Source organism: Lutjanus erythropterus, chromosome 13, assembly GCF_056507025.1.
Source record: "Lutjanus erythropterus isolate fLutEry1 chromosome 13, fLutEry1.hap2, whole genome shotgun sequence".
NCBI classification, from domain to species: Eukaryota; Metazoa; Chordata; class Actinopteri; order Lutjaniformes; family Lutjanidae; genus Lutjanus; species Lutjanus erythropterus.
Genome location: NC_139329.1, coordinates 12,636,298 through 12,650,098, shown reverse-complemented (window position 1 = coordinate 12,650,098; position 13,801 = coordinate 12,636,298). Strand labels below are relative to the sequence as shown.

The 13,801-nt window shown below is 40.5% G+C and overlaps 1 protein-coding gene across 1 annotated transcript; it reads left to right on the top strand.

Moving 5' to 3' along the window:
* The first annotated feature begins 1,717 nt into the window (after positions 1 to 1,717).
* Positions 1,718 to 12,242, top strand: LOC146316261 (carbohydrate sulfotransferase 1). The gene is made up of 3 exons (XM_084734398.1): positions 1,718 to 2,236; positions 9,590 to 9,761; positions 11,075 to 12,242. The coding sequence occupies exons 1-3, from the start codon at positions 2,234 to 2,236 to the stop codon at positions 12,199 to 12,201; spliced, it is 1,302 nt and encodes a 433-aa protein (XP_084590524.1). The 5' UTR covers positions 1,718 to 2,233; the 3' UTR covers positions 12,202 to 12,242.
* The last annotated feature ends 1,559 nt before the right edge of the window (positions 12,243 to 13,801 follow it).

Genomic DNA, 13,801 nt, shown 5'->3' with positions numbered 1-13,801 from the left:
CTTGTATCACTCACCAGGCGTTCTTGGCAGCTTGTCGTCCTTTGTGTGCACTCATACAGTAAGAACTCTGGCTCGTAATGTGCCTCAGCCCTGTATCACCAGAAAAAAGCTTTTCTGTAACTGCGTAGGTAGGACTTCCTGCCCCTCCGATTCTCATTTCTGAGATTGTTTCTTTCTGACTTTGCTTTGGTGTACTCACTTGTGCTGCCTGAAAGGATTAAAGAGATAATTTGGATTATCTAATGTGGGGTTGAATGAGGTACTTATCGATAGTGTACTGCCTACAGTAGATGCCGATCAACATTCCCCCAGTTTGGAGAAACAGAGAGGGCCACCAACAGAGAAGCTAAACGGTATGCTGCTGTGGTCAGGGTCAACTGACCCTACCAACAGCAAGAGGTATTTTGGCCACTTAAAAAAGGTCCACTTACAAAGCCCAAACTCACTCAAGTAGGGATTCTGCGTTAAATGAGAATAAAAATATAATTCTTTTTTTTTCAAATGCTTTTCAAGCTAAATTCAATTGATTACAGTACAAGGACAAGAGATTTAGCATTCAAAGTAATTTGTATTATTTTTTATTGTAAAGACTCATTCTTAATTTGATGCCTGAAACATGTTCCAAAGACATTGAGACAGAGCCATGCTTACTACTGTGTTACACCACCTTTTCTATTAACAACTCTTAATTGTGCATCTGGGAACTGAAGACACCAATAGTTGAAAGTTTTGAAAGCAAAATTCTTTCCCATTCTTGCTTTATATACAATTTCAACTGCTCAACAGTCTGGGGTCTCTGACATATTTTGTGGTTCATAATGCACCACACATTTTAAAAGGGAGACAGGTCTGGATGCAGGCAGGCCAGTCTAGTACCTGTCTAGCACTCTTTTACTAGGAAGCTACAGTGGTGTAACACATGCAGAATGTGTCTTGGCAATGTCTGGCTGAAATAAGCAGGGGCTGATAAAGACGATGTCTGGATGGCAGCGTATGTTGCTCCAAAACCTTATAGTGATTTTCAGCATTAATGCTGGAGAGAGAGTGCCATTTGGATTATATAACAGTGGTTTCCCATCAGAAAAGGCTGTCTGGCAGCAAAGTTGTGAAAACATTCTGAATACAGTGTTCAATTTAACCAATATTTTTTTCAGTGGATTTATACTCTGACTATGGAGGCTAGATCAGAAGAAGTGGGAACAAATAACTCCCCACTGATAGATGGTTTAAGACTTCTGATGCTTCTCCAATAACAGCAGAAATTATGCAAGTGAGAACTGAAGAGCAGCAACAGACATTATTAACATCATTTCACCAGTCTCTCACAGTAAAGACACACTTTAGTGACTCTGCCACAGCGGGAGATAAATCTGAAAGCCCGCAAACAGAATCGACCCCCATCCCCAGGAGTAATGGAGCTGTCACAGGCTAAATCTGACCCCACTGTAACCCCCTGGGGGCAATGATATGACACCCATCCTTTCACATAGGGGTGTCAGCAGCAGAGTGTGAGTGTGTGTGTGTGTGGGGGGGGGGGGTTTGCACACATCTTATGATAGCAGTCATCCTCACTGGAATGAGGAAAAATAGAGGTCATTGTGCCACTGTAATCTCATGGGAGAGGTGTGTGTGTGTGTGTGTGTGTGTGTGTATCAGTTGAGGGTAAAGCAGCAAGCCTCCCTGCAGAGAGGATGACAGTGACAAAGAAGAAGTAGAGACACTGATGGTCATGGTGGGATGCTGCGGTGATTGTTGATGCCTGGCTGGAGCTGATGAAAACTGCCATCATGACATATTATGAGACATTTCTGGAACATGCGAACAAATTAAAGTATGATGACAAACAAAATTAGCATGAAATTTGAGTTGGATGGACACATAGTGATGTCTCACTCTGTGGGCTCTGTTTGCCGCCTGTTAAGCTCACAAGACGTAATGAAACGTACTCCCACGGCATCAAAGCGTAAAGCACAGCCAGGCAATCTCTCATCCAATCTAGAGACTGAGCTCCAGTAGCTTGTGTGGTCTCTGGAGTGGGGTTGTGGGGGGGCGGGGGTCCATCCATGGCGCATCTCCTGCTCTGAATCCACTCCGGCTCTGGACACCAGCGGCAGCGCTCGATCCGTCCTCCGTCTCTCGCTCTCTCTCTCTCACCCACACTCACACACACTTTTACAAATGCAGCGCAGAGGACTGGACCTGGTGGAGAGATCCTACCTGATCGAGTGCGTTGATGGTAAGGCAACATTTCTTTCCTTCTCTTGTTTTCTGTTGTGCATTTTACGCGCAGCGAGCTGCAGCCCAACTGATTTCTAACAAACAAGATGCTCTGGTCTGGCAGAGTATGAAGATAGCGACGACATGAGGAGTAAAATCAGTAAATAAAAATAATAATTGCTCCACACAGCGACTTAAAAGTGCGTCTGCGGTGCTCAGTGATGAGTTTATAGTGATCTCGTCTTACTTTTGTTGTAGTTTAGTGGTGATATCTGTTCATTTTATTCTTCAAATATTTGTGAAAAGGCATACAGTTGTTTTTAAGTGATAACCTGATGATAAAGGCACTAGATTGACTTTAAATGGATATCAATCACTGTATATTTATTTTCAGTGTTTTCTGATGATAAATGATGCTCTTCATCACTGTTACACAGCCACTAAGACTTATAGTTTGCTACAGTAGGGGAGACAAGGGATGGTTGCAACTCTTTTTTTTTTTTTTTGCATTTCTCTCAGTTACTGAGAGACTATTTGCTATTCTGCTATGTAAAAATACTGATTTCACCGATGGAGTTGGTTGGTTTGGTTTAGCAAGGTAAATTGGTGATAATATTCTAAATCTATCCTGCACTTAAAGTGATACTGATTTTTTAGGGGGACCTTTAAAGTGACGACTTTTTCTGTTATGCAGAGACTAAACCAACCAAATCTTTGTCTATTAAACTTACATCTGTCTGTTAATTAACTATATCAATTAAAGATGATTACGTACGACTAATCGTTCACAATATTTATTTGAAAGAAATGTTATACAGCTGACCCCAACCATCAGAACAGTTGCAACATGATCAGTGGACAGGTGCAACATATTAAAAATGCATAAAATTTCAAATAATCATCTTTTTCTTTTTGCCTCAATAAGTATTAATATTCTTGAAATATACATCGATTTACAATAATATTATAATTTTCTTCATCTGTTGCAGCCAAATTGTTATCCAACGAACAAGATGCTCTAATCAGACATCAGGCAGATGAGGAGTAAAATAAGTAAATATGGAAATAATTTCTCCACACAACAACTTTAAAATGCATCAGCAGTGCTCAATGACGAGTTAGTGACCTGGTCTTACTTTTGTTTTACTATAACATCATACATGGGCTTAGTTTAGCAGTGATATCTGTTTAATTTATTCATACAACATCAATTATAGGACACTATTTTATAGGACACTATTTTGGTCTCAATAAGTATAGTATTCTGATAACATGCATTTTGTAATAATATTACAATACTTTTACTTCAGCAATATATATCAAATTAGACATATTGGGTTTTATTTGATTATGCAGCAGCAGATGTTGAATCTGTCTCCCTGGTAGGGAGAGTATCATCATTCCAGTATGTTTCTGATTGAGAATAACTTGTTACAACCATCCCCAGTCTACTGTGTTATGTTATGTAGATTATACTCAGAAGTTGCCCTAATCCACATATTTTATCATCTAACCTAGTGGTTTTCAAACTGGAGTCCAGGGATCAACCGGAGTCCTTGAATGGGTTGTAGGGGCTCCTCAGCAGGAGGAATAGAATATTTTAACTTTTATCAAAATTTTTGAATGATGATTCATTGTTATTTATAGTGACCCTTGTTAGATCATTGATTGACTATGAAGACCTTTTATCTACAAACCTAAAAAAATACTCAGTGGGGATTTCCTCAGACAAAATCCTCTCAAATTGAGAGTCCATGCTCCAATGTGCATCTACTATGAGGGTCCGTGACATGAAAAAGTTTGTGATCTCCCGATCTATCCATTAATTTCAGCATCATTAAACTTTACATTTTTCTCTCAGATCACTTCTGTACTTCCTCTAAAGCCACAAATCACACCTCCGTGATCAAATCATGTGAGTAGTTAGACATCAGCATAAAATTGATGCCACATTGAGTGTTTTCCTCAGCTTATGTTGAAAGTGCTGGCTTGAAACTCCATTCTAGTTTTTGTTTGATGTTCATAGACCAAATACAGCTGTAAAAATGGAGATATGATCATAGAAATTTTATTTGTTTTGCATGTTTTGGGGTCTAATATGTGTGAAAAAATACCTGTCAGGTCATATAGGTATTGCTGAAAAAATAAATAGAAAAGATTGGCATGGTAATACAAACATAAAGGAAAAATCAAAAGTATTCAGTAATACACACAGAGTTCTAAGGGTTTTAAAAAAAAACGGCACTGTCCACTCAGTGCAATACAATTTAATTATAATACAATGTTGCCAAAGCATATTAATACTAATAAACATACATAAGGAAAATAAATAACAAACAACAAACAACAACAGGAAAGGGCATGGAAAATAAGAGGGGGCACACTGTCCACTCTTTCTGTCTAGTTGTGAATGACCCACACTCTGCCTGCAGTCAGCATCCCGTCAGGGAAATACATTCACCGTGGACAGGAACATATGAAGGTTTGACCTTTTATTTTCATCCTTCTCCCTTCATATGCTCCGCATGTTTGTGTGCTGAGGAATCATGTAGGACAAGATTCATCTCTTCTCTCGTATCACAGGAGCTCCTGTGTAGCCTGGGGTCAGATGCAGCTCCTCTGCCGCTGCAGCGCTCCGCTCTGCTCACCGCCTGTGGCACTCTGAGTCTATATGTGTGTGTGTGTGTGTGTGTGTGTGTGTGTGTGTGTGTGTGTGTGTGTGTGTGTGTGTGTGTGTGTGGTGTTGGTTTATAGAGAAAAGGGAAAAAAAGATGCAGATAGATGAAGAACAGAGTGATAAAGACTAACTAGAGACTTGAAACTCCTCCTGGTGCTGCTACTGTTGCTCAACTCTCTGTGTTTTCCAGGATTGATCACCAGGCTCTGCCAATAAACAGCCCCACTCAGAGGATCTGTGAACACACCGAGGTGCCTTAATAGAAAAATCTTTGGCACTGTCACATCCTTCAATCACTTGCATCCCAAACCCCTCAGTCCCCACCTCATCACTAACTTCTAACCTCATTTGTTGCCTTTATTTTCCACAGAGGCAATTGCCTGCACCATGCACAAATGTCATTATCTCCAACTCTTTTTGCTGCTAGCTGTGTTATCTCGGCAGCAGCAACGCCTGTGCTCACTGAATTTACAACTCAAACCTGCCAGAGGAGCGTGCACAGCACAGTGTAATCTTTGGCTGATCCTGTCCCCAAGGCTTTTATCCCCTGTAAGCACTGTTATTGTATGAGGGATACAAAAGCTGAGACCATCTGAAGCTTGTGGTCCCCTTCCAGCTGTTGACAGAGTGTCTATTATTCCTGGTGTGAGTCCCGGTGCAGGAGGAGTTATAAGCCAGGGAGAAAGGAGGACTTGCAAATCAAATTGCTTTAATCCATTGAAGCATCTGTCTTCATTCTCCAGAGGGCAGCAGGGTGTGCAGCGGAGAGGCTCTGAGCCCTGATCACGACTAGAAAGGAAAACAAAACCTGTTGTTGAGGAATCATATGAGGTGCCTCGGTCAGCCAGCTGTGCAGTACATGTAGGGGATGGATGGCAGGACTGTCAAATTGGCAGATTTTTTTTTTCTCTTTTTCCAAAGTGTCAGAGATAATAAGAAGCTTGGGTTGCATGTTTTTTTCACAGTAGAAGATGATACAGGCTGTGCTTTGTATTAAATTAGACAAAATTAGTGTTTTTCCTTTTATCAGACTTTATTAGAGGGTAAGTAGGTACACGTTACAACAAAACTGTGCCAAAATTATAGAGGTAGAGGAATATTTTGTCTATTGGTGACTGCAGAAACTTACTACTAGCCATCAGTCTTGACTACTCTGCCCTAATTACCCTCTAATATGGGTCTAATTAGAGTGCAACTACTGTCTATTAAACAGTGGTGGACAAAGTACTCAACCCCAGTACTTGAGTCAAAGTATAGTTACTCCTGGCCAAATATTACTCAACTACAAGTGAAAGTGGCTCAGTCAAAATTTTACTCGAGTTTAAGTTTCGAGAGTACTTGTTTTTCAAAATACTTAAGTATTCAAAAGTACAAAGTACATTATCTAATATCAATAGATTGTTGTATTTTTCTCACAGTGCCTTTACAGAACCTTGTAACTCTCTGAAACCATCTAATGATGCACTGACCTGCTTGTAGAACCACTCTGCTACACAAAGTCTATAGAAACACCTATAAAAACTTCAGCATAGAAATACAATCAAAGACATTGTCTACATTAATTCTATGGTATTTTTCACCCCGATAAAAACAATCCAACATTAAAAGCCTACCTGGAATTATTTCTCTTTTTGTAATTATAATCACATCTTGAGATTTAATTTAGTCTTTCTCCTGCCGTCGCCATTACCAAGTTTAGTTTGAATGAAAGAGGGAGAGTTTGCTTGTTCTTGTTACAGAGCACCTGGATGATGTATTTCTGCTTTTACATCAGTCCCAGTTGAGAGTGAGTACTGTGATTGGTTTCCTTCTGTGAGGAACACAGCATGTGACCAATTGCATTTTAGAAAAGAAAAAACAGCAACAGCTGACTTCAAAGCTTTGCTTCCCCTAAAAGTAACAACAACCTTCCTAGAAATGTAGTGGTGTCAAAATTACAATACTTGTCTTTGAAATGTAGTGGAGTGAAAGTCAGAAGTTTCCAAGAAAACAAATATTCAAGTAAAGTACAGGTACTCAAAAAATGTACTTAAGTACAGTACTCAAGTAAATGTACTTTGTTACTGTCCACCACTGCTATTAAAGAAAATATTATTTCTACTTCTTGTCTAATTTGACACAAATTGCAGCTTGTTACATCCTATTACTGTCCTGTAAAATAAAGTGAGACCGAAGCTTGGTCAAAAGTTTCTCATTATCTGCAGTCATTCATGGTTATTCGTCTCTGCTTTTTCATCCATCTCTCCTGTCCTTCAACAAACAGGAAAAGCTGCTTGAAAGTTGTTCTGAAACAAACAGCACAGTGTTCCCATTCCTGTCTTTCCTTCTGCAACTGCCAGTCTAAGAAAGAAAGTTTCTCCCCCTGATGAGTTCATTCTGCGATCGCTGTTTTTAGCCACATTCACACAGAATGGCTCATGATGTCAGCTCGATTTCTTTCCCCCTCACCCACAGAGTAAATGTCTTTGGTTTTGCGCTGTTTGTGATTAATGGAACATCAAAAGCCGATCTCAGCTCAGTGTGATGCATTCCTGAGGACATGAGTCTGCCAGGGACACATAAACATCATTAATGAACAAGAGGCAGACTGGAGAGAGACAGAGTGACAGAAAGAGGGTGAGGAAGCAAACAGGAAGGCGATATTTATTTTTGTCAGTAATATGATGTATATTTACCTGTGGTTTGATGATGATTGCCTTCGTGCAGCCACTTTGAGTGATGGAGACACACTTTGCGCCCAGGGATCTCGTGTGATTACCTACCATCAGTAGGGACAAATGGATGGCAGCACCTTTTTTTTTCTAAATCCATTTGGAAAATCGCATCTCCCTTTGCTCTTTCATGCCCAGTGGCAAAGAACTCGGAAGTGTATAAAGGAAACTTCTCCACTCATCTATGTGAAGACAGCTATATTTATCTGGGTAGGCTATGTAGCTCTCTGCTGGGCTTAGAGGCTTAATTACCCAGAAGAGAGGAAAAGCAAAAATGAAATGCAATTATGCAACTGTGTGTGCACGGTATCCTGAATAGTGAAGCTATTGCAGATAGGAACATTACAGCTACCATTTTCCAAGCGAAGGTCTAACCTTTGAGTCGTGTTTTCTGCAGAACAAATTTGAATCCTTTAGGAGACAAATCCCGAACCTTTAAACTGTTTATTCAAAGCGTTTAAGCTACTTATGTTAGAAATGCTAAAAGGTGCTGTCTTTTTGCTCTGCTCGGAGAGAGTGTGCAACCTTTTCTCAAATGTGCATTTTTAAGAAACACTGCATATGTGCTTTTAAGGAACGGTTTTAGTAAATACTTGTGTTTACTTACTTGCCAACATGAAGCTACAACTTGTAGCCAGTTAGCTTAGTTTAGCACAAAGACTGCAAATAAGGGGAAGCAGCTAGGCTGGCTCTGTCTGAAGCTAACAGAATTCAACTACAAGTGCCTCTAAAAGTCACCAATTAACTGTTTAGACCCTGTCTTTGCACATGACCACCGTAGAACCACAAACTGTCATTTTTACACGTTTTTGCAAGGGTGCAGATCTCATTCCAACTTAGAGGGGGGCAATGTTGAAATTCAACCGCTGTCTCTATTCTAACAGTTGTTTATTCAACATTTTAGTCTCCTGCAAGCCAAGAGAGGTATAAAGCAAGTTGGTTTTAGCTCCATTTCCCTTATGCTGTTTACAAGAATCATTGTAGGTCAGCTCAATTTATGTCAGTTATCAGTGTGAAAATATCCTCTGCTGGTGGCCTGTTGCTCAGTTGATAGAGCATCTGCCCCATGTACTGAGGTTGTGAGTCCTCTGCAGTGGCTGTGGATTTTAACCCCCAACTCCCTTTCCCCCTTTCCTGTCCTCACTTAAACTAACCTGCATAATAAAGACGGGTGAACAGACTGTTAAATCAAACTCCATTTGAAAATCAGTGGTTATATGGTAGGGCCATATGTTTTCACAGTCAAAACTTTACACTTCGGTCTACAGGCACGTTCAGCATTACATGCTATTTACTCAGTAACATCATTAACTTACTTGTAACGAAGTACTTTCCACGGATGTACATGTATTGAATGGCTGTGCTTTTACAGCGCCTGTTTTCGCTCCATGAAATGTATGTGTGAATTATTTCAAGTTGAGTCGGCTTCCATTAATATGCTCAATATTTTTGATTTAATAATTTATAACTGACAATCTAATGTTTTTCAGAAGTTGGAGGGACTTGTCCTCTTTGTGATCTGCACCACAAAGTGTTTTTGTATGGCAAAAAAGAGATATAAAATGCCATTTACTGAGCTAGTGAGGATAGTGAGGTACTTTTTTGTTTCCTTTGGACAGAGTCAGGCTAGATGTTTCCCCCTGTTTCTGGTCCTAATGCTAAGCTAAGCTAACTGGCCCAGATGACTATTTTTACATCACTAGAAAATGTGGTTACACAAATTGTAGGACAAAGATTCAGATGCCATTCTGAACTGGCAGGGGAAATCTGGATGGGAAAAGTTAATGGGACACATTTTACCCTCCACTGTTCAAGTGCCCTTGAGCAAGAAACCTAACTGCTCCAACAAGAGCTGCTTGTTGGCCATCAGTCGAGGGCTGCAGGCAGAAAAGGAGTGGGAGCTGCACACGTATGAGGCTGGGAAAAAAAAGCATCAAAATGAAATCTCATTGTGTGTGTCTCTGTGCCTCCCTGGCGGCGTCAGCGTGAAGGATGTAGAGCCAGAGGGGCGGCCAGGATGGAGTGCTCCTGGAAGACGGTGCTGCTGCTGGTGTGTGCGTCTCTGGGGGTCCAGTACACGGCCATCCGCACCCTGAGGGACTCTCTGTCTGGACCCTGTCAAGGAGCCTACCGCTGCCAGACCAGACACCACAGAGGTACGCCTCGACAGCCAGTCAAGATCGTCCCACATAATGCACTTGCTACAGGATGGCATTAAGTGTCTATAACTGTTGGTGTGCACAGATATATGCTCATATTTATTGCCAAAATAACATAAATAACATAAAATGTATGTAACAGAATTCAATTGTAGAGCACCAGCCAAGGACAAACACAGACACACTTTATTTATAATATCAGAAATATTTAGTTTCATTCAGTTTGGAGATAAGCTTCATACAAAGACATCCAGTAAATAAAGAGACAGCATTAAAACTGTGACTGAAGCAACAGACAAAAGGAAAGCAGATCATCAAATAAGGGAATTCCCAAGAAGTGGGGAGGATAGAGAAATAAAATATGTGTGATTCACTTTACAATTATCCTCCAATTTATCTCCATTAATCCCCTCTCATGGCACAGCTGTAGCTCACCGGTGCCGAGCTCCTGTATACAAAAGTAACATCCCCATTGCAATCATCTCCTCATCAGCAGTAATTACACGTTAGCTATTTGTGCTATATTTAGAGATCCGCCATTTCATAAACCCCCTCGGTAACCACCAGCAGACAAGCAACTTACTCATGCATGTATACCCTCTAAATTATTTAAGCTTTATTGGCTTGATTCAGTAGTTTACTTTCTCCTGGCTCGAAGTTATGACGAAAACTGATTCATTTTCACTCTTATGAGCTGAAATAACTCCTGTGAAATAAGTGAAATAACTCATCCTTTACCAAACAAAACAGGTAACACAGGTTGTATAATGTGTTTTTTAAAGCTGTTGTTTAGCTTATTTTTAGAAACTGTGATGTAATTGATGTCAGTATCACATAATATGAGTTAAAGGGATAGTTTGGATTATTTACTGTGTGGTTGTATGAGGTACTTATTGATAGTTAGTGTGCTAAATGCCAGTTTGCACGTCTCTAGTTTGGATAAGCAGAGAGGAGCACCAGCATGGAGGCTAAGCATGAGGTCCTGGTGGACATGGTCAACAACAAAAGGTATTTTAGTCACTTGGAAAATGTCCACCTAAAAGAAATCAATATCATTTGAAATGTATGCTATATTTAGAATAATTTCACACCTTTACCTTGTCAAAATAATGCACACACACACACACACACACCTATACATACACAGAGAGAAGTTTATAGCTTATCTTCCACACTGGTGCCCCTCGCTGCCTCTCCAAACTGAGGGTAATACACTGGCTACCATGTATATCATACAACCACACATGAAATAATCCAAGCTATCTCTTTGAACATGCAAAGCATATGAATTTGTTGTGTCTTTCTTCAAGACTCCAGGTGGAGAGCGTTGTGCGATGATGGTTGGACACCCCTCGAGTCGCCTCGGAAACACATTCTGCTGTTTGCAACCACTCGCAGCGGCTCTTCATTCACCGGGCAGCTCCTCAACCAGCACCCGGGGATCTTCTACGTGTTTGAACCTCTCTACCACGTCCAGCAGGCCTTCACCAACTCCAGCAGCAGGCTGCGTCGCACCCTGGACCGCCGGGCCCTGCTGGGAGCCTACAGAGACCTCCTCCTCAATCTGTACACCTGCGACCTTCACTTCATGGAGAATTACATCCGCCCGGAGCCCCAGGACCACGTCACAAGCTCCTTCTTCCGCCGAAGCTCCAGCCACGCCCTCTGTTCCCCTCCAGTGTGCTTGGAGGGAGTTGATGGAGCGGCCTCCGACCCCCCTGATGAAACCTGGTGTCCTAAGAAGTGCGGGGCCCTTAACCTCACTCTAGCCACTATGTCATGTCTGTCAAGGGGACATGTAGCCATAAAGACTGTGCGGGTCCCTGAGGTGGGGGACCTGCGCACCCTTACAGAAGATCCACGTTTGGACCTAAAGATCATCCACCTGGTGAGAGACCCTAGAGCCATTCTCGCCTCGCGAATGATGGCTTTTTCAGATCAGTTCCGCGCATGGAAAATATGGAACGCAACAGGACGGCAGCCTCGGTACGTGGACCTGTCACAGATCACCAGCACCTGTAAGGACATGGCGGCCTCTGCAGAGACAGGCCTGCAACGACCAGCATGGCTGCGGGGACGGTACCTGCTGGTGCGGTACGAGGACCTGGCGTTCAACCCAAAGGACAAGGCCAGTGAGATCTACAGGTTTGCCGGGCTGGAGATGGAGGACAGGGTGCGGATGTGGATTGCAAAGAACACCAACAGTAACGCGTCGTCTCCGTCAGAGTGGAACTACAGATACTCCACCACCAGAGATTCCAGAGCGACAGCAGAGAGCTGGAGGCTTCGTCTTGGCTTTGACATAGTGAGGAATGTGCAGAATCTGTGCAATGACACTCTGGCTCTGCTGGGATACAAGCAGGTTCACTCTGCAGCTGAACTCAGAAACCTGTCTCATAGTTTAGTGGAACACAGGACCTTTCAACCAATCACATAGGAGATTTGATATAAGTTGGGTTTTTTTTTACCTTATTTATTTATTTATTTAATTATTTAGGTCTTACTTTATAATAAGTATCATTCATAATGGTAAATGGATATTTAATTAAAAAAATAGTTGCTAGTAATTTTATTGTTAACAAATATTCAAATAATGTTTATATATACACAATTGTAAAGTATTATAAACATCAGTTACTGCTCATAAACTACTTGAGTAGGTATAAAAAGATGATGATCTTAGTTCACACGCATCATTTAAAGTATGCTAGTTAAGTACACCAGGTGCTATAATCATCAGTTGAAATTGAATAATATAACCATCAGCAAAGTGTGGATCATCTCTGTATGTAATGATTGTAGTGATGATGTAAGGTTTACAACTTATTTGGGAACAAATACAAATACATAATATTGTATATAAAATGTATTTTTTGTCCAACAACAAAATGCTATTCTGTTAATTGGATCAGAAAGTAATTGTGATTGAGGCAATATGTAATTTCTAAACTAATCATTTCATATTTCACAAACTAATAATAAAATAACACAAATTATATAATTACTAATTATTAGTAAACATTATCATTTCAGTTTGTTAATGCTGAAATAACTATTAACTAAAGTTTAACTCAATTTACCATTTATAAATGATGATTATTGTAAAGTGTAATCTGGATTTATTTATTTATTTATTTATTTATTTATTTATTTATGCTGAATTTCTGTCATGAATCTGAAAAATGTCTGAATGTATCTGAATGTAGTTTATGTTAATTTTTAATTATGTCTAAAGTAATTTAATATCACTTGTATTTACACTTTTTAAGGTTTTGTTTAAGATATTAAAAGTGCCAAATTTTAAGTGTGTGTGATGCTGCAAGAGGTATTTATCCAAAATATAGTTTATACTAGGGCTGTGACGGTATGGATTTTTTCTTACTACTTACTGCAGCTGCCCAAATAATTAGGTTTCATTGGACTTTACTAAGGGATACTGTCATAAGTATAGTGTAGCTCCTTTCAGAAATGTAAGGGCAGTGTGTAATGCGTGTGACAGCGCTGCTCACTGAGCTGAAATTCAGCAGTAAGTTGTCAGTCTCAGTAAATGTACAGTGCAGGTTACAATGTGCCACTTAATGACTGCTGCAGCTTCTCAAGACCAAGAAAAGCCTCATCTGTTATTTCCCAACTCATGGAAGAATGAAGAGGGTTTGCCCTGAAGTAAGCTGAGCAGGAAAGGCTAACAACAGCAGTACCTTCGTGCCTACAACGTTAGCTCTGGTGAGACTGTATCACTTTCAGATGCTTAGTAATCCAGCCTTGAACTGCAGAATCTTTTTTGAGATCTGGTAAAATAAATACATAATGATGAATCCAACACTGAATGTCCTCTGTGATTATTTAGCGTTTTTTCCATGTTGAAAACAGTTGCTAGCATTTTGTTAGCCCTCCATTGGCATTCCCATGATGCCTTGGGTTGAGTTTGTCAACCAGTCAGAGGCTGTGCTCCTGCCTTTTTGTGTGTGACAGCTGATCTCAAACACATTGCCAGTGGAATGACATGCGATTGACACTTCAAAATAAAATTTGCAGTG

What these genes read in the sequence shown, in the direction of transcription:
- LOC146316261 (XM_084734398.1), top strand. An exon ending in CCAGACCAGACACCACAGAG is followed by an intron (nt 9,762 to 11,074) that starts GTACGCCTCGAC and finishes TCTTTCTTCAAG; the next exon opens with ACTCCAGGTGGAGAGCGTTG.